General features: G+C 39.5%; 1 protein-coding gene across 3 annotated transcripts in view; it reads right to left on the reverse strand.

Moving 5' to 3' along the window:
* Positions 1-1,450: 1,450 nt before the first annotated feature.
* The window catches only part of LOC122494332 (cadherin-11), a 151,797-nt gene continuing 131,363 nt past the window's right edge, over positions 1,451-21,884 (reverse strand). For all 3 annotated transcript variants that reach the window (XM_043599394.1, XM_043599395.1, XM_043599396.1), the window contains 4 exons: positions 21,561-21,694; positions 21,210-21,327; positions 5,317-5,568; positions 1,451-2,816 (listed from right to left, as the gene is read on the reverse strand). In XM_043599394.1, the coding sequence (XP_043455329.1) occupies positions 2,320-2,816; positions 5,317-5,568; positions 21,210-21,327; positions 21,561-21,694 (1,001 nt within the window). In that variant the 3' untranslated portion in view covers positions 1,451-2,319. The remainder of the gene's footprint in view (positions 2,817-5,316; positions 5,569-21,209; positions 21,328-21,560; positions 21,695-21,884) is intronic.

The raw sequence follows: 21,884 nt of genomic DNA on the forward strand, positions 1-21,884 counted from the left end.
TTAACTATTGAAAATTAGACAGCCTTTTTTTTTTTAACTTAAACATAAAAATCTAAAAATGTAGTTGTCAAATCTAATCTAAATACATTCCTAGACAAAAAGGATCATCCATGGTGATGGGGTTACTTACAGCTGTATTCTTGTTTAAGTGCTATTCATCCTTTTGCATTATTTCTTTATTTCAAATTCAATTGGAGATCTGTGCAAATCTAGCAAAATATTCTTTGGATTACAAAAACTATATAAAAAATGAACAGAACCTGCAATTTATGAAAGTATTGAGAATGTGCAATCCTTCATTGAAATGAAAGATTCCAAAGTGACATTGTCCACAGAATTTATTCCACTGAAGTGTTCAATTTGATTTAAATGCAAAGTAAAATGAAAGTGAGCACTTCATATAAACATTTCTCTTTTTATGCATGTTGACTGAGACATAAAAATAGTATGTAGCAGGATATCAAGAAATGCTTGAAACAAAGTTTCACAATAAAGTAAAAAAAAAAAAGAAAGATAATCTAAAAATTGTCTGCAACCCAAGAGAAAGCATGTGCCCTGTTTCTAAGGGGAAAGAGGGAGAACACTTGTAGCATGACTTTGTGTGGTCTTTCCCCGAGTATTGCTACATTTTGACCTTTGGCCCAGCTGAACAGGTGTAATGTCCTCCACGGAAGTCCCAATCCCCAGGCAGCCAGATGGGACTTCCAGAGACAGCAGGCATACTGGCACTGACCCTCAGAATCCACCAGGGTCCCTGCCCTCATTCTGAGCTTGTTGCCAAAGCATATTTTAAGGTTTGGAAATGAATTGGTCTTTCTTTCATCAAAATTTAAAATGCCACATTATTTTAAGAGGACTGAAATTCATAGGAGGGAAATATAAGCAGTTTCAACTGTCAGAGTCATTATGAGAGCCTGGCAAGATCAAAGTAGGGAAAAATAGAATAACATCGGATGTCTGATAACTACATGTAGCATATTTCTATTTTTGACCCTTCCCTCGCCCAACCCCCAAATGCTCAGTATCGGGCATAAAATCTACATCTTGGAACTTTAGAGGTCTGATCATTTCATTTCCTCATGGATTCATCTCTCATAACCATTGAATTACTGATATACAAGATAAATGCCTATTATGTAACAAGTATTGCAAAATCAGAGACTGACCTAGATCTTTCGCATCCTTCTTTTTCAGAAGATGTGTGCAAAGAGAAGCCAGGAAGCTAACACTGAGAATGTACAAGAAAGCTTTAAACGATGTTACAGAATCTTGTCTGAAAAAAAAAAGCAACATTTGCAAAACATACTTGATTTTAAATAAACAATAAAAGCAGCAGACTACAACATCTCATAAATAGGGTTATTAAAAGATCACAATTATCTTAAATTAGAAATATAAATGGGTCATTAGAAATACTTAAACGTTTCAATGTTAAGAATGAAACCCAGAATTAAAAAAGAATCTGTTTTTTATTTCAAAGTTGCTTCTTATATTGAAGCTCATATTAAAGCAACAGTACAATGTTCATAAAATATAAGTGTGATGCCGTAACATTTCTTACATGTCAGAATACTGATATTTGTATGTATACTAAAATAAGAACTTTAAAATTGTACAAATAGATACATTAAAAATGACATAGAAATAGGGCGCCTCTCACTGAAACAAGACAGTTATATCTGGCACGTATTAGTTTAAGATGAAAGTAGAAGGAAAAAGATTTACAAGAATCAGCAGTAACAAGATTGATGCTCAAGAGACATAATTGTACATTGTATTGTACATACATTGTATGGGTTTAAGCTGGCTGAATATTATATATTTCAAGTTTAAAAATGCACTACATATAGAGTGTCCATAGTTTAAGGCGGAATTACAGCTCAGAACTGTTGTCCTTTCTAATTTTCTGGAAGCTTCTTTGACAAATAAAAAAAAAAGGAAGAAGAAGAAGAAGAAGGAGAAGAAGAAGAAGAAGAAGAAGAAGAAAAGACTTAGATGTTCATAACACATAAACGATTTCCCTTCATTGTAAGTTCACCATGAGACTTCTCCTTCACTTAAATATTTTGTACGCCAAGTGGTTTTTTTCTCCAGCGAAGTTGATAAACAACTTCAATATTTGCCTTTTTGCGAGAAAAGGTACTTCACAGTATTTACCACTTTGATGTCCTTGCAGTTTTATTAAATGTATCCTCTCTGTAAAACTTTGCTTGTTTTAAATGAGCCTTTCCTTGATTTAAAAAAATACCTGTTTACATATCTTCTAGATTCTTCAGAATGCCAGACACAGTTCTTAAGGCCAAATTTGTACCATTATTGTTAAGAGTCGTCGTCAAAAGTGTCTTTGGAACCGTACAAGTCTGCTAGTTTCTTAAAACGAGGTCCCCAGTTCTGTAGGTAGTCATAGTCCAAGTCTGAATCTGTGGTGGCAGACTCTAAGGAGCTCAGGGACCCAGCCACTGAGCCCCTGCCTTCGTAACCATAGATTTGGATGGAATCATAAGGAGGGGCAGTTGGGTCATTATCTGCCTCCTGTATTCTCGTGTTGATGAAGTCATCGACGTCCACACTGTTGGGTGCTGGCCGGAGTCCAGGCCTAGGCATGTACTGATACTCGGGTTTTATGTCTTTGCGAGGGATAAATCCATTGATCCCATCAGGATTCTGGAGGGTGGCAATATCAAAGGCTTCTGTGTCTTCTTCCCCGCCCCCTTCATCATCATAGGTAATGATGTTCTCACGGACATCTTCTTCCTCAAAGACTATGAGTGGTTCTTTCTTTTGCCGTCTCAGGGTCACAAACAACACTACAATGACTATGGGGAAAGCACAAGAAAGTAAGCATAGGTCAAGCCCAGTATTTCTGGGTTCTCCCCACCCACCACCAGGAGAACTCTGCTTACTGTAAGACATGGTGTGTACAAGCTTCAGAATAGGAACCAGTCTATCACTGTGTGAAATGAGAGCTTTACCTGGAATCCCCAAAGATGTGTAAAACTGCCCTCCACCTGTCTCTTCCTCTGCAAAATGCCGCCAGGAAAAGATGATACCCAAACAAACTGGCAAGTTGGAACTATTTTGAGCTTTTTACAAATGAATCCAATGCTATTTGGAAGTCATGTTCCTCAGAATTGGGAAGATTCTAAATATATTGGTCTGCAGCCTGTTAAAAATGGCTTATGTCGGTTTCGTTTTCCAACGGAAGACAGCTGTCTCTCCAAAGTTTATGAACGAGGACGTTCAGAGACCTCAGTCCTACCTTTCTATAAGAGGTGATGCTAGTTCCTGCCCAGAGGGCTGGGGGCTGGGAAGAATGAACAGGAGTCCTACTCTACCTTAATAAGAAATCTTATCATAAATGTGGCAGGGTTCTCTTCAGACCACCGTATGGAAGAGGGGAAGTTTCTAATGACCCCCAGAAGACAAATCTCCTCTTTATTTGCATATAGGGAAACAGCATCAGCTGAAGCCCGGAGGAACAGCTCCATCTCGTCCCTGGGAAAGGTGATTCGACTACGCTCAGGCAACCTAGCATCGCTACAAGAGGTTTCTATGATATTCCATGAAAACACTCTGCCATGGCTAGACTAAAGAAAATGTTTGTGGCTGAATCTGACAGGTGGTCTGGGAGCCCTAGTCGGTGCATCATCACTGGGAGATGCAAGACTGAGGGTTTGACCTTGTGTGGACTGTGACCGGCTCCCAGCGCTCACCAAGCAGTGTCCCTCCCCTGTGCCTTGTTCTTGACAACACCTACGTCCAGACCAGTCCTTTCCACTTCCTGTTTGGCTGACTCTTCTCTCTCATCATGGAAACCTATCTCGGCATCTCATTCTGACACCAGACACGGCTACTGGCATGCACTCCACCACCCACCTGGCCCCGTTCTTCTATCATCATAACTTATAATTTGGTTTACATATCTGGCTCCCCCTCCCCAGACTCTGAATTTCCTCGAGCTCTTTGGCATTCTGTTCCCTCTGCTTGGAAAATCTATCCATCCCAGTCTCTCTCACCATCTGGAAAATTCTTCAGCATCCAACAAGTATGTCACTTCCTCTAGGAAGATGTCCCTGACCTTAGTCAATGTGAGGCAATTCTTGCTGTGTGCCCCCATCACCTTTTATTCATGTCCCTATCATGGCACTCACCCCATGCCTCTGATTTATCTGTTCACTCGTATCTTCCCTGATAGACTGTGAATAGTCAAGGACAAAGATGATGTCTGATTCTTCTCTTTATCTCCCAGGGCTGAACACAGGACCTGGTACCCAGATAATTCTCAAGAACTCTTTGTTGACCTGAACTCAGGGGCTGTTCGCTGTGCAGCTGGGCCGCCTACTCATTCAGTGGAGAATGAAACACCATGGAACGAGCATAAATTTGGTGTCAGACATCCTTGGGTTTGAGTCCTGATTTTTCTCCCATGTGATCTCATCTTGCTGAAGGCCAGCCACGGTAAATGTTCTTAGCATGGGCACACTGCTGTTCTTTCAGAGTAAACCAGAGAGGACATGAAAATGCAGAAGTGGGGCAGCTAACTCAGCCTGCAAGTGCAGGAAAAGCCTCCCAGGGGTCCCCCAAAACTGAGGCTTGCTCTCAGATAATCAGAGGAGGAGTCAAGATCCAGCTTGGCCAGGCCAACCTCATCCATTTCCTTAAGTCCTTCAGACATTGTCTGTGGCCTCATGATTACTCCTTCTGTCCCTAACTCTTCTCTTTCCTCCTATTTTTTTAAATGTTTTTTTTTCACGTTTATTTATTATTGAGAGAAAGAGAGAGCCAGAGCATGAGCAGGGGAGGGGCAGAGAGAGAGAGGGAGACACAGAATCTGAAGCAGGCTCCAGGCTCCGAGCTGTCAGCACAGAGCCTGATGCAGGGCTCGAACTCATGGACCATGAGATCATGACCTGAGCCAATGTCAAACACTTAACTGAGCCACCCAGGCGCCCCTTCTCTTTCATCTTCTAAGGCAAACTGCTGCTCATATCCCACACTTCTGCCTGAATTCCTCTTGTGCAAGACCTTCTCAGATGTCCCCCTACAGCACCCCCGGCTGGTTGCTGCTGTGCTGTCCTGCAGTGCCTGACAATTTGCTCATCAGAACCCTTCCCCGACCCTGCTCAAAATGCTTGTCAAGTTGCCACCCAAATCATAAAATGGACCGGAGCAGACACCACCTCCTTCTTGTCTCAAATTGTAGCCACAGTCCTTGGCATAGTTCTGCTAACCAGCCTGCACTCCAGAAGTGTATGTTTCCAGGATGGGCATCTGGTTGCAAAACCCTTCCTGCAGGCCACAGCGGAGTCCGCTTACCCAGCAGAATGACGATGCAGGCGAGGATGGCGATGAGCGCCCCTGTGCTCAGGCCGGCATTCAGGATGTAGGCCTCAGCATTGCAGGACAGCAGTACACCATGCACATCACACCCACAGACCTTGATGGTGAGGGTGTTGGTGCTACTCATGGGAGGGACTCCGCCATCGCTGATCACGATGGGCAGGAGGTACAGATCCTGCTTCTGCCGACTGAAGCCTCCACGCCGGGCATACACCCCTGCAGTGTTATCTGTTGGAGGAAAGGAGACCTTTGGAATCACGGCATGAATATTTGTGCATTCAGCTTGGCAGACATGAGGCTGAACTTCTCATCATCAAGGTCAACAGCCAGAATCCTTAATCTAGGTATCTGTAGAAGCTACAGGCATCTGGCCTTGCAGAATAATGTCTCCATATTTTGGAACCAAACTCAGACATTGGTTCTTTTTTTTAATATGGGGTAGATACAAATGTCCCCACGGGCAAGTTAAGCACACTGTTTTCTGATAAGGTACTGCCCCTTTCGTCAGATACCACAAGAAAGTGTGGGTTCAGACCACATACTCTATGGGAGTATAGGAGATAATTAAATATATAAGTGAGTGTGAGAAGAAGCAAACAGAAAAATATTTTTCATGTTTGTACTTTCCTACTTCATGGCAAGCCTTTGGCCAGTTTCTGTTTGTCTGCTTTTGTTTTTGTGTTGTTTTAAGACATTTCCAGTTCACACGCAAACCTTGCCCATAGTGTGAGCCCACTCATAAGTCCTAAAGGAATATATGTTTAAAGAGGAACTTTTTATAAAAACCCAGTAGCAGGTTTATAGTCTCTTTGAAATTCAAGCACCATCCACCAGCTAGTTAAACATGTCATGCCTCCTGCTTAAAATAATTCCAAATTATCTCTGCTGTCCACACAACACAGCCCTACCGAAAAACACTAGATTTTTCTCTATTTTTAAGACATTATTTGCCTTCCAGGGTCATACCCTATCCATTCCACATGCCCCAGTTCAGCCTGACATGCAGACATGGCTTCTGTTTCCCAAGCACACCACACCTCCCCCACTGCCTTTTTACCCATTGTTCTGCTGCCCCAGAAAGCTGTTCCTATGAGCATGGGAGGAAAACCCTCAAGCCTCAGAACTGAACCCAAAAGCCACCACTTTGGGCAGCCTTTCTAGACCCCTCCCAACATCTCCTTTGTGATCCAAAACACTATGTATTATTATTTATTAATTTTTTTTTGAGAGAGGGAGAGAGGAGAGAGAGCATGTACACAAATGAGAGAGCGGCAGAGAGAAGGGGGGAGAATCCTAAGTGGACTCCACTCAGCGTGGAGCCTGAGACAGAGCTCCATCTCATGATCCTAGCCAAAATCAAGAGTCAAACGCTTAATTGGCTTATGCGCCCAGGCACCCAGCACTATATATTCTTATAGAAATTGACACCCCACTATTCTGTCTTTATTTCTTGACATAACCACTTTGACCTCGCCTAGATTGTGAACTTCTAAGAATAGTGGACTTCATCTCATTCATCTGTCTTTCCAGGGATGGACACGCAAGAGACATTCAAGAAATGTTTTTTGAATAAATGGCATAACTGTGTTCTGAGAAAGGTTTAACCAAAATTCCCGATGTTGGCTTCCATATATTTTTCAATATTTTGTAACCAATGCCCCCAACTACTTCCTCATCATGTTTTCTGCATATCTATACCAGCCAACATTTTTTCCAGACTGTATGTTAAAATTTTTTTAATGTTTGTTTATTTTTGATAGAGAGCATGAGTTGGGGAGGGACAGAGAGAGAAGGAGACACAGAATCCAAAGCAGGCTGTAGGCTCTGAGCTGTCTGCACAGAGCCCGACGCAGGGCTCAAACCTGTAAAGTGTAAGATCATGACCTGAGCCCAAGTTGCAGGCTCAACTGACTGAGCCACCCAGGTGCCCCAAACCAAGAGCCGGTTGCTTAACTGACTGAGCCACTCAGGTGCCCCTCCAGGCTGTGCGCTCTGGGGGGACAACACTGGTAATTATAAAAAAGGTGAAATTTTAAATATGTTCTATCAAATTATGTACACACACACACACACACACACACACACACACATCCTCAACATGGCTTGCCTCTGTATGTCAGTTTAGAATCAGTAACTTATAGCAATATGAATGTATGGGCAACATGATGGCCCAAAAGCTAGTGGGTTTAGAATGGATTGACAGTACCATGAATTAGCTCTTGTTGTAGGAAGAAATACCTTAGAATCTCAAATTTAAATGGGTATATTTTAGGTGAAAGGAAATATAATATATTCTCTGTGAGATAAAATTTATTAAATATAAAAGGCAGATTCAGTTGAGGGATGAGCAGATATTCTGAGTGTTACAGAAGGTAAGGTGTGTGTATGCATTGGTTTTTAGCGAGCTGTATCGCGACAGATTCTCTGTCCTTTGTTGCCAGCATTTCAAACAAAGCAAGGCAGAACAGCTAGCCCTCATTTCTATATTTTCTGAATTTAGTATGACTGGCATATATTGTTCTTATCACTGGAAAAAAATTCCACATAGTATGGAAAATCATGAAAAAATAAAAACAAAGTAGCCCAAAAGGCTGTTAACTGAAAATTCTGCTTCCTGACTGTTCTTTCCTGTTCTAGCCTATACCGTTTCTATGCTTAAGAAATACAAAAAAATTCACATATAAATAAATTTTTTCAAAATACGTTTTTTCTTTCCCTTCTCATACATTTTTTGAGCTCAAATAAGATTTTCACAAATTAAAAGTGACAACATCTACCCCATTTTAATAATCTGAAATGTCACTAATGCCACTATGAATAGAAATAAAAATTAAAAATCTAAGATGGAAAGCAAATTAATTAGATTGTTTGGCCAAATACACTTCTCTGATACAAGCAACATTCCCAAAAGATCATTCACTTAGATTATCTGTTGGGTCGCATCCTGTCACCCAGGGTGTTGTTTTGGAGGGAATGTAAACTGGGTATTTTGCTTTTGGAAACCTGTGGAAGGCAGGATTTAAAATCTGTTCTTTAATGTGCCATCCACCCAAGAGTGTGCCTCCAGGTCACAGCATGCTGGCTTACCCATGATAGTGACTGAAAATCAAACACTAATGGAAAACATGGAGCTGAGCAGGACACAGGCATGTGATTGAAAGATGTTTCATATTCTGAACAAGTGAGTCCCCCAAGACACACTGAAACTGTGACATAAAAGCTCATCAAGGAACCCAGCTGACCAGACCATTCACCATCTCCAAGTGATGGACCAGTAGAATCTTGAGAACTTTTAATGTTTATTTATTTATATTGAGGGGGGAGGGAGTGGGTAGGGGCAGAGAGAGACAGCGTGAGGGAGAATCCCAAGCAGGCTCTGCATTGTCCATGAGGAGCCCGATGTGGGGCCAACTCACAAACGGTGAGATCATGACCTGAGCCAAAATCAAGAGTCAGACAGTTAACTGACTGAGCCACACAGATGACTCAAGAATCTCAAGAACTTTTTAAAAAGTTCTTCTAGCCAAACATGTTACACATATGGATTTAAGATTAGTTGAAGAGGTGGGAAAGAAATGGACTGAAAGTCTCTTCATGGGCATACACTAATTACATGCTTTAAAATGAATCAGTTTTCCTGTCTAGAGCCTTACTTGTTCATCTTTAAAATGAGGACCCTGGTTGATATCAAGCAAGCCTCACAGGGTTGTTACTGGAGTCAAATAACATAATAAAAGCTATGGTTATTCTATGGCTCAGGGAATCCTTCCACCAGAATATTTAACACCCACTATTGATATCTTCCAGCACTCATGACTGGATCAGGGTAGCTGTGATAGACCAGAAAACTGTGTAAACAGCCTGGCTTGGCACTTAGGTGCTCAGCGTTGTTTGAATGAATAAAATATTTCTCCTGTAGATCCAACTGGACTCTGTACCAATGGGAGAGTGAGCTTTCTTTTGGGATGGCCATTTTAGAGGAGTCAGTGCTGTGTCCCCTGATGGTCTTTCTTGTGGTCCACTCTGATCACTGATCTTCGGCTAAAAAAAGTGCCACCACTATGGGCAGGAATTTCATGAAAACAGATCTAGAAAAACACACTGAAAAAGAAACAAACTAGCCATAATAACACAAACTTGTTATACTGAAAATCAACTTTGCATTCTGTTTGACTATGGATTCTCTTTCATCCAAATCATTTTCATTGGCAGTCACTGCTTATGTATTTTTGAGAGGGTCCCCTCACTTTGGATATACACATTCCTAAGGTTTATGGGTGCCTCATGGATAAAAGAGGCTCCATGAGCCTTTTTTTTTTTTTCAGGGAAGTGTCGAATTGGCTCCATGGCTAATAAGATGAGGCAGAAAAAGGCAAATGTTACCAATGTTTAAATTTCCATCAAGAGATTTCTCAGATCCTTTTCCTTTATAAAGCTTCCAAAGAGCAAGTCTCTCAGTAGTTGGGGTCAAACAGGCCTGGTTTTGAATCTTGAATCGTTTACATATTAATTGCCTGACTTCAACTGTAGTAAGTAAATGTCCTGAGTTTCTATATTCTCACCCAGGAAACTAATAATTTTAAATGTTAAAACGATTCCATTCATAAAGGTACTTAGCACAGCGACAGACTGTTGGAGATGCTCAGTAAATATTAATTCTTTCCTGGAAGCGATCCTCTTTGAGCAATAAACTAATGAGGAAGAGAAACTTATTGGCAGAGAGAGGCAAGTGAATTCCTGGAAATGTCATTGCAGCTTGGAACGCAAGGGTCTACACAGAAGAGCTCATCATCCAGAGGTAAGAAAATAGTTCACGCTCCTCAATCCTGGGCAACATATTTCCCACAGTAAGAAAATGTTTTTCAAGCACTTCACTTTTTCATCCTGACACCCAGGGTTCTCATTCCTGGCCACAGACACATAACCAGTTTCATTTTCCCCCTACTTAGGCAAAACCTTGCAAATAGGGTCATTAATTACTAGCATATGTCATGCACAAAATGTAGTGTTTCCATTAATGGAAAATAAATTCAGATTTCAAATTTTTATGTCTACAACCTGGACTCCTAATTACATGCTGTTTTTACCTGCACACTTTGTCATTACACTAACAAAATGTAAAGGGACCTGATAATGATTGTCTCCATGGTACCAGTTTGGGATGCAAACATAAGGGTTATGATGATGATGTAGCCCATTGGAGGGATACATACAACTGACATTAAAAGGGGAAACTATGATGGGTAACCAGCCCTCGATCGATAGATCACACTCGGTGTAATCTTGTATTAGCCAAAAAAAAAAAAAACCAAACAAACAAAAAAAAACAAAAAAAAAAACACTGAGAGCAGAGCAAATGGGCAGCATAAGGCATAGACTCTGTATGTTTAAAAACTTGAAAAAGAAAAGCATCTGCAGCACAGAATTAGTACACCATGGTCTCACCATGATGTCAGGAGAAAGGCTTGAGCTAAGGTGAGAGAATCAGTCACCTCAGCAGCTTCCCTAAAGCTCTTAAGATGCCCTTTCTTGGCCACTCTGTTTCTTCTGTCCTTCTGTCATTGTTCACTTTGATCAGATGAAGGCCTCTCTGGAGACTATTAAGCATCTAGAGGATTGAAGCCAAACCTTGCTCTTACTTTGTTCACTTCTGACCCAAACTACCATCTCTACCTTTGCTCAAACCTGAGACAAAGTAGATCCATCTACCACTTAAAAAGTTCTGACACACTTTAAGACAGTTATGCCGTCGCTAGCAGAATAATCCTCTGGGCCCTCTCCACTTTCCCTAGAAATGTGGCCATAGTTCTATCAGGATAATTGAAAAAAATATATAGGTATGTATGTGAAGTATATGTGTGTATATATCTATATATGATACAGTATGTGTCTCAGAAGTCTTAATGGAGTTTTAAGCTTTAATACTTTTAGAGGAATATATTCTACAAAAGACATCACTGGAAAGTTTAATTATTTAGATTACAATTTGTTTTTATTAAATAAACTCTAATCCCAGTGTGGGGCTTGAACTTACAACCCCAAGGTCAAGAGTCACCTGCTCTACCAACTAAGGCATTCAGGAACCCCCACTTATTTAGGTTTTTTATACTCATTTAGATTTGTGATTTTTCAAACCTTAACTGAAATTTTTGATGCCATATATTTGCCATCTTCAATCTGAGGGAATGAAATAACAGAAATTTTAAATAATACTTTTAAAGTTTGGAGCACTTATATTTTTGACTTTACTTATACTCAAAGATGACCTTAATAGCTTGTGTATGCATGTTAATGAAGAAGATTGTTTGACCCAAGACTCTGATGGCTGTAATGTCTTCCAAATGAATTAAAGAGCTACACTCTAGGAGGATATCATCATGATTTTTTAATTAACACCTTTGATACCGAGGGACTGGCAAAATATGAAATACAATAAATAACATTGTAGAGATATCTAAATGCGTGTGTGTATCAGACATCTAAGTGTGCACTGTTGGCTGGTATTAATAGATTTTTCATTGTTATAATTGACCACTTCCTTTGAAATTAACTCTCCCTCCGTTTTTGTATGAGGAGAATTCTCTTCTTGGGAGGGAAAAAGAAACATATTGCCTAAGTATTTCTTGATTTAAGACAAGGAAAACTACTACAGAATTCAGTGGGATATAAACATTTTGGGTCCTTTAGTGAGTTGAGAAATCCCAGGAGTTATTTAAGTCAGTGACCAGAGGAAACCCTGAAAGAATAATGTGTCTGTTCCACCAAAATGACCTATCTTTTTGTGTTGGGCTGGGGAAGGAGCGAATTCCCAGATAAGCTGCGTTGTAATGGACAAACTGCTGCAATGAAATTCAGGCGGAAAAGGAACATAATTATTTACACAGAGAAAATGGCAGAGCATTAAAAGACATCTGCCATTTTGATCTGCCAATAGAGCATCTTCCATATTGAAGCAATTATGAGGGGAAAAAGTTCCATAGAAATCTATTTGGCTATCTTTAAATGATGAAAGTAAAAAAACAGAGCCTATTTGGATGCTGTCTGATGCTACTCATAAAAAAAAGAATTTTTCTAAGCTTAGACAAAAAAAAAAAGTGCTAGTGGGGGAGGGAAAAAAAAAGACGTTTGCCAGTTGGTCTAATCGGGGTGAATCTGTCTTGGCTATCCCGATTTATTCAGCCAAAACTGCTTCTCATGTACCCTTTCTGTTTTCTTTTGTTTTTTGGTCTTTTTTGCATTTTTTAGCAGATCAGACTTCACTCTGAATGCATCAGGTATCAGAGCTCATTTGATCTGCAACTTGGCCCATCTTAGATAATATTCCTGCAAAATAAGCACATTTCAACGTCATCTCTTCCTGTATCCAAACTCTGGATGTCCAATATAACTTTGTGGAAAGAAGAGGTACGCTATGTGGTACTGACTCCTCAGAGCATTCGGCATTAAAAGGTGAGTGTCTTTTTTAGCCTGATGCTTATGTTATAACATAATTATTTTCCCCTAATAATAACAGATCCCTGAAATTTGTGAGCACGTCACATGTTTCCCAAGCCACTCTTTCATTTTAATCCTTGCATTTGGTCAACCCACTGTTCTTAAGTGCTGGGATGCTGTCCCCACAGAGCTCATGTTCTAAGTGGGAGAAGATGGGGAAATGAATGTTTAGAATGCAAGATAAGGAAAATATGAAAAACTACTGCAGTGTTCCTGGAGGACAGAGGAGGAAGCACCCAAGATAGCCTGGGGATATCTGACAAAGCTTCGCCTCAGTGACTTTATTTATTGGGACACCTGAAAGAGGAGGAATAGGTAGGAGGTGTGTACATTCCAGGCAGAGAAGCTCATTTTCTTGTGATTGTGGAAGATGGAAGGAGATTGTAATTGGGGAACTATGAAATTACCTCATTTGTTTTTCTTTAATTACAATTTTTTTCTATTTTATTTTAAAGAGAGAGTTGGACTGGAAGAGAGGGGCAGAGGGAGAGAGAGAGAGAGAGAGGGAGGGAGAGAGAGAGAGAGAAGGAGAGAGAGGGAGAGACAGAGGGAGGGAGAGAGAGAGAGAGAGAGAGAGAGAGAGAGAGAATCTCATGCAGGCTCCATGCTCAGTGCAGAGCCCGACGTAGGGCTCCATCTCATGACCCTGAGATCATGACCTGAGCTGAAATCAATGGTCAGACACTCAACGAACTGAGCCACCCAGGCGCCCCTTAAATTACCTCATTTTTGTTGGAAGTCACACTGACTTGAAATATGGAAGAAACATTAAAAGGCTGAAGAAGGTCAAATGAAATAGGGAAGGTGCTTCATAATGTCAAAAGGGCTGCTTTTTTCATTTGTTGACTTGAAAATCCTGAGTATTTTTGTTGGTGTTAAAATAGGAACTTATTGCAAGGTCCTAAAACTGTCCTCGGTTGCTCAAATGACTAAGAGATGTTTCAATAGCTAAATAACCCGATGATCTCATAGGCCTCCAACTTTAGTTGAGCTGGCCTACTGGATAGCATGCAACCCTGGGGTTCTTGGAGCCTGAGATGTGTTCCAACTGTGCCCACCTTTTGGTATTTCACTGCTGTCCCCTCTCAAAACACTAATTCCTAGGAATTAGGGGTGATGTAATAATTGACAGTTTGTAAAAATAAAACAGTAATAGGATTAATCGTATGGCAAATATTCAGGGATTCATGTTAAGACTGTTCCCATTCCAGCAATAAAGAGTAAAGCCAAGCATTTAATTGCTAACCCTTGCTCTTTCCTCTATATTTTATCACATGATCACTGTTTGGAACAGAAGGTTTGGAAATTAAAAATATGAGGTTCAATATTAGGATATTTCAATTTAATTCCTTTAACAAATCATTAGGTCAAAGGACAAAATCATACTCTTCTCTGGTTAGAATCCAAAAATTATGATAAAAATTGAATATCCACTTTTTCTAAATAAAATAATAATGGAAAGGAAATTTCCTAAAACACACACATACCCAACAACACAAATATTAATTTTAATATTACTACCAATATTACGCTTATTGGTGAAACTGTAAAAAGTCTTAAGTAACAAGTAAAGCAAGAATGCCTGTTATCATTGCTGTTATTTAACACATTTTAAAAGTGTAAATCTATGCAAATAGAACAAAAAAAAACCCCACCAAATCTTAAAAGAAGACAAAACAAATTGCATTATTTAATTTTTATGTAGTTGTCTCTTTAGAAAATCCAGGCAAATCAGCTGAGAAGTTTTATCACCTTAGAACAATGTCCAAATAATAAAAAGTTCATTAAAATGGCCATAGTTTATACTAAAAATATTCACTTAGAAAACAACTTAAAAATCCACTTCACAACAACATCCAAAATATAAAGTATCTAGCCATAAGCTGAATAAGAAATACACAGAAGACGGCTACAAAACATTCCTGATAGCAATACAAAGAGAACTGATTCATTGGAAAGTCAAATCATGCTTCTGGATGGAAAGAATATTTTAAAACTTTTAGTTCTTAAGTGAATCCACAAATTTAAGGTAAACTCAATAAAATTCACAAAAATACTCCTCAGGCACCTGAAAAATAATTATAAAGATTATCTGGAGGAACAAAGAAACCAAAAGTTAAGAGTACTAAGAGTAATAAAATGAAAATAATTTGGAGAAACATATGTCAGATTTTCACATAGATGTGTATGCAATAGTAAAGAAAATTATAATACCAGCACTAGAGTAAATAGAATGGTAAGAATTTAAGGTCCAAAAAAATCTAATACAAGCTGACCCTTGAACAACATGGAGATAGGGGCACTGACCCCCCACGCAATCGAAAATCCACTTATAACTTTCAACTTCCCCATAACCTAACTACTTATAGCCTACTATTGACCAGAAGCCTTACTGGTAATATAAACAGTCGAGTAACACATATTTTGTATATTATATTATATATTGTATTCCTACAATAAAGGTGGAGAAAAGACAATGTTACTGAGAAAATCATGAAGAAGAAAAAATACATTTACAGTACCATACTGTATTTATCTAGAAAGAAAATCCATGTGTAAGTGGACCCGTGTCTTTCAAACCCATGTTGTTCGAGGGTCAACTGGATTATGTAACATAGATGATAATAAAGATGGTATGTCAAAGCAGGCGGAAAAGACTGACCATTTCTTAAATGATATTTAGGAAATGTCCAACCAATTGAGGTTATATATGTATTTCAAATGGATAAATGGTGGAAATGGGAAGCAAGATGTACAAGAAGGAAAATATAGGTGAATACTGACATCAATTTTGGATAATGAGAGCATTGCTAAAGATAATATTAAGCAGAGAAAACCTGGTATAAGAAGTGCAACGTCTAGGGGCGCCTGGGTGGCGCAGTGGGTTAAGCGTCCGACTTCAGCCAGGTCACGATCTCGCGGTCCGGGAGTTCGAGCCCCGCGTCGGGCTCTGGGCTGATGGCTCAGAGCCTGGAGCCTGTTTCCGATTCTGTGTCTCCCTCTCTCTCTGCCCCTCCCCCGTTCATGCTCTGTCTCTCTCTGTCCCAAAAATAAATAAACGTTGAAAAAAAAATTTTTTTTTAAAAAGAAGTGCAACGTCTAATTACACACATAGCACAATCAGAATCGAAAGGACATTGAAACACTGGGAAAATCTATGTAGTAGGTATGCTAGGTCCAAGGTCATTAACATTAAAAGATGAAGACACTTTACAAATCAACTGTAAATAGGTGAATATATAATTCACAAAAATGTACATGGGGTGCCTGGGTGACTCAGTTGGTTAAACGTCTGACTTTGGCTCAAGTCATGATCTCACAGCCAGTGAGTTTGAGCCCTGCGTCAGGCTCTGTGCTGACAGTTCAGAGCCTGGAGCCTGCTTTGGATTCTGTGTGTGTGTCTCTCTCTCTGCCCCTGCCCTGCTCATGCTCTCTCTCTCTCTCTCTCTCTCAAAAATAAATGAACATTAATTTTTTTTTAAATGGGAAAAGCACATTTACAAAAGAAAAAGGAAATAAATGATCAATGCTTATTTAAAAAATCCTAGGTTTACTAGTAATCAAAGGCATTGAAATTTTAAAATGTGATTGTATTTCACTTATCAAATTGCCAATGATTTGAAAAAGTAATAAAATCTAGAGTTGGCTTACATGTGTGGAATACCTATTTTGCTAATGGTATTATAAGTATTTCTGTTAGTATACATATGTCTGATGGGTAGTTTGTCAATTAAATACCAAAAGCTTTTGACCCAATAATTCCACTCTAGAAATTTATCCTAAAATAGTAATTAGATATTTGGCAAAGGTGTGTGAAAACAATGTACTTACACAATGGTTAACTGAGATCAGACATCTTTATAGTGGAAGTTAGGGAGACATTTAGAAGAAAATGTTGACATAAGCGTATTGATGCTGATTGTGTGTGTGTGTGTGTGTGTGTGTGTGTGTGTGTGTGTGTACCACATATGTATTATACCATATATATATATATAGTATATTTATATATATTATATATATGTTATATACATATAACATATTTATATATAATTTATATTTATATAAATTATGTATATATATATAATATATATAATCCCAAGAAAAAGTCTGGACAGATACCAAAAATAGCAGTGATTATTTCTATATAATATAGTATCAAGTTATTTTATTATTTATAGTAATATTCCTGCTTGTTTGTATTTTCTAACTTTCTTGCAAAGAACATGTGTTAATTATATAGTAGAAGGAAATTATAAAATTCTTGCAAATACATTTTACTAGAAATTATTATGGCTATAATTTAAATTGAACATGAAGTACAGTTTTTCCCCTGTTCACAATTTCCCCTGGAACTTTAGATTGATCAATTGAATTCCAGATTTTTCTTCTTCTGAAGACTGTGATTTGGGGCGCCTGGGTGGCGCAGTCGGTTAAGCGTCCGACTTCAGCCAGGTCACGATCTCACGGTCCGTGAGTTCGAGCCCCGCGTCGGGCTCTGGGCTGATGGCTCAGAGCCTGGAGCCTGTTTCCGATTCTGTGTCTCCCTCTCTCTCTGCCCCTCCCCCGTTCATGCTCTGTCTCTCTCTGTCCCAAAAATAAATAAAACATTGAAAAAAATTTAAAAAAAAAAAAAAAAAAAAGACTGTGATTATTTGACTATAGGGTAAACAAAGATTTTTTTTTAAAGAATTAACTAGAAAAGACATAAGCTTTCTACTCATAGTATAGTGTGTACACTTGATGGAGCCCTTCAAATACCCAAACTTGTTTGCTGTTGCACTAATGTGCCTTGGGAAAATATTTGAAGCTCCTCATGTCTTATTCTCCTTCCTTATCTAGAAAATGGGGATAAAAATACTCTTGAGTAACCTTGTGGGGCTGTTTGAGGAATTAAGTTTAATAATGGCCATGACAGGGGCGCCTGGGTGGCGCAGTCGGTTAAGCGTCCGACTTCAGCCAGGTCACGATCTCGCGGTTCGTGAGTTCGAGCCCCGCGTCGGGCTCTGGGCTGATGGCTCAGAGCCTGGAGCCTGTTTCCGATTCTGTGTCTCCCTCTCTCTCTGCCCCTCCCCCGTTCATGCTCTGTCTCTCTCTGTCCCAAAAATAAATAAACGTTGAAAAAAAAAAATAATGGCCATGACAAAGTTATATAAATTAACGAAGAGCTAGATAGATCGGAAGGGTTATTCTCAGTATTTTTTTCTTTGCACTATTCTCATTCATTACACATTTCTTGTGTTTTAAGAGAAGCCATAAGTCTGATATTTTCAAAGCAAATGCATCTCAAAACTGCAGGCAGATCAGCCTCCATCTGGCAAACAGCACCGTTTTTTAAATTAACAACCCAAGATGGACTTAAATGTTGAAGAGTCATCCAGTGTTGTACTCTCCGGCTACCTGCTGAGTCACCTGTGAAGCTTGGCTACAGACTGGAGTAAGGGAAAATGAAATAAAAGGCTTGGGTGTATTAAGATGGCTTCTCTTCTCCTATTTCTAAAGATGTGTAATGCTTATGCCAGTTTAGGCAAACATAATCCTGATTATTTACATGGCATAATGGAAGCAAACACTCAAGGAGAAAGAAACCTGATGCTTTTACTCAGCGTGATCTAAACCATTATCTCATGTTTTCTATGGAAAACAGTTTCAGCCGAGAAATTTGGTAACTCAGTAGGCTATTAATAGGATGTGGAATGTGATTACTCCTTTTGGATTACTTCAATATGTAATTACTTTTAGGAGCTAGCAAAGAGACTCTATTAAATGATAATTATAGGACTGTATTTGCTTTAAGGTTTTGTAATAGCTCTAAACATAGGAGTTTTCATTAAGTGTTTGCCATAGTTAATAAAGTCATTTTTCTTAAAAAGTAGCAATTCGCTCAAAAGTGGTAGCTCTGCATAGTATTAGTTTTTTACAGGAAAGGGCAGAGGAAACAGACTGTGTACTGGGCTGGCTCATCTTTTTGAAAATACCGATGGCATTCCTGAAGTACTGTGACAAAGTAAAATACTTACAACTCCCTAGAGAACACTCCATCTTAGTATTATGTTTTCAGAGGGTTCACAGCAACTAAATATTACCACACACATAAAAGAGAAAGAACACAAGGCAGGTGATGGAGGTGACGTTGGCACAGTGAGAAAAGCCTAGAAACACCTGCTGGGTCAGGAGGTGTCCAACCATACAGGGATGTTGCTGGGCATCCATCCAGGAGTTAGGCTTCAAATGTTAGTTGGGGATTATAAGAAAACACAGATAAAAGTATGCCCACAAATATTTGAGTAAACAGATCATAAGAGGGGGATGGCATAAGACACATGTTAGAACAGTGGAGTTTTCCAAACAACTGAGTCGATCACCTCACTTTTCATAAATCTAAATGTATGCTGAAATGTTTTATAAGTATCTCCTTCACCACAACACTGACAAAAGCCTAGGGTCGTGGCAATGTGGCAATCAACCTATCACAAAATAGTTTGGGAATTAGGAGAAATCCAAGAGTGGAAGCAGGGATTCCCATAAACTCAAACGAAGTGTACCCATATCTTAGAAAGTGTTATGGGAACACTACGTGTGCTACCTTGTTCAGTTCAGCTGAGTAAGCATTTCTTGAATGCCCACTACATGTGAGGTCTTCCTTCTTTGGAGGAATGCATATTTACAAAAGGAAATTCTTAGATTATATACATGTACCCCTGGAGGTACGTGAGCTCCCAGTCAAGAACTACTCCTCTATCTCAGTGGCCTGCAGACTTAACTCTCAAAGGGGCTTAAGGCACTCACATGTGCCCATAAACCAAAGCTAACAAGTAAAAGAAAACTCTTAGATGAAATATAAAATTAAAGCATTCCAAGTACCATTTCTATTTTGAAATTATAGGAATCATTTAGTGACAGGTTGTTTCATAGGGTTCCTTTAAAACACAGGTCTGTCGTATTACTTTCTTCACACCCAGGCTCTCAAGAGCATGTCCACTGCAGAAAGCAAAGCATCAGGAGAGAAAATCTGTCAGCACCTAGGACATTTTATCCCACAGTCCCTTTTGATATGTGCTTGATTTTACAAGGCCATAATTAAATGCTCAAATCAGTTCCAGAAATAAAAATGCAGTATGCTAGATCATATCCCCTCAACTCCAAGCAGGATGGGGAACTTCTTTCCTCTAATAATCAACCCAGTAGGGACAGTGCTTAGGGTTGTAACGTCTTGCCTCTGAAAACCTGGGTTTAAAACCTAGGTCTAACTCCTATGTGGCTCATTGACTTTGAACAAGTTACTTGATGGTTATGTGCCTCATTTTCTTCATCTTCAAGTGGGAATGATAATAATGACATTTACCTATGGTGTGTTGAGGGAAAGAAACGGATGGAGTGTGGGAAGGGTCTTGGCATGTTGTTTGGAACACAGCTACCAAACATAGTTTTGTATTTATGATTCTGATGAGTGATAACAGAGATGGGGAAAGCAAAAATACTTATTAGGTTAATGTAAGCTCCTATATGCCTGATCTCAGTCACTGGGAAAGCAGTCAATCTATAACCTGGTACTGTGTGGCTAATGAAACCATGTGTGCTCAGGAGGACTACCTTCTAGTTCTATGTCGAACGATGGCATTTGTCTTCCTGCTTCTACAAACTGCATTGTCACGGGTTTCTAGGGACAGCTGTAGACCAACATAGCCTGCCCAGAAGTCAAGAAACTTATTTTCTGATCCTGGCTTGGTACCAACTTTATCAAGGGACTGTATCAGTTTGGGCCTATATGGAACAACAGCTACTTCAAACAATTTGTAAGTCTAGAACCTCTTTGATGAAATGAGAAGCAGGCATGATATTGAATTTCACCATGTCTACAGTGGCCAAACAATGCTCTGTTCATGCCCTTCAGGCAATAATTCTGCAACCATCTTTAGGTAACAAGCTATGAACCCAACCATACTGCATTAAAACCATGCTTGGGAGGGAAGGCCAGCTGAAAGATTACATTGCCTTACAAAGTTGAACTAATCTCTTATAATGCTTTATTTGATATCAATATTCATAAAGCCATGCTCCCCCCAAGGGTTTATCAACCTCTTAAAAAAGATAAATGAGGTTGTTTGCATATTGACCCTGTAAGCTTCCCCACTTGGTTTCCCCACTGCTTCTTGAATATCAAAGCCAATAAAAAAGTAAAATAAAATTACACTCACTTATTCATATGCACCAAATGAGCCCACATGTCTCAAAATAAAGGTGGCATTATTACTTCTTGTTTGTTCTTCAACAGACAGCCATTATTAAGATTAGGGAAAACACTTGTGTTCTGCAATATAAAAGCCATTCATTCTCCATTTCTACTTCTCTGAATGCATAGGAACTTTGGTACGAACCTCTGTTGTCTCTGACTGTGAAATTTGGATTGTGAATGATTTCAGGGGGTAGACTGAAGATAAATCTTGGTCCATTGGCTGTGTCATCCTTGTCATCTGCACTAATTGTAACAATTGGCTGAAAGAGAAAGGTGGCCCATAAATAAATCATGCTGACATTGGCACATCATTTATTCAAAAATTCCTAGCTGGCTGAGAAGACTGGGTTTAACAAGAGCACAGCTACAGAGCTTAAACTAGGGCTCTGAAGACTTCTTGGGCAGCGGCAGGTATCTCCAGGTGAAGCTCTCAAGATCAAACTCTGTTTCCAAATTGCTTGTACAAAGCCAGAGAAAGGGAAGGCATCATTACCTGGTTAGAAAGTGGCTTGGTCTGATCACTCTCACAGATGAAGCCTTCATAAGGGGCGGCAAACTTGGGGGCATTATCGTTGACATCAAGGACCCTAATGGCCACCGGCACTTTGGCTTCCTGATGCCGGTTGTCTGAAAGAAGAGAATTCAGACAGTAAATACAAGCCCTCCAGGATATTCCAATGTGTGATCAAGTTTGAGAACCACTGGTCTATAGGTACACAAGCATCCACAAATCTAGGCTCTAAGGATTTAAACAATACTGAGTGGCAGCCTAAAGTGGGGAGTCCCCCAGTGATGGCTATAGTGTCAAGATCTCACT

The sequence above is a fragment of the Prionailurus bengalensis genome, chromosome E2 (genome assembly GCF_016509475.1).
Source record: "Prionailurus bengalensis isolate Pbe53 chromosome E2, Fcat_Pben_1.1_paternal_pri, whole genome shotgun sequence".
NCBI classification, from domain to species: domain Eukaryota; kingdom Metazoa; phylum Chordata; class Mammalia; order Carnivora; family Felidae; genus Prionailurus; species Prionailurus bengalensis.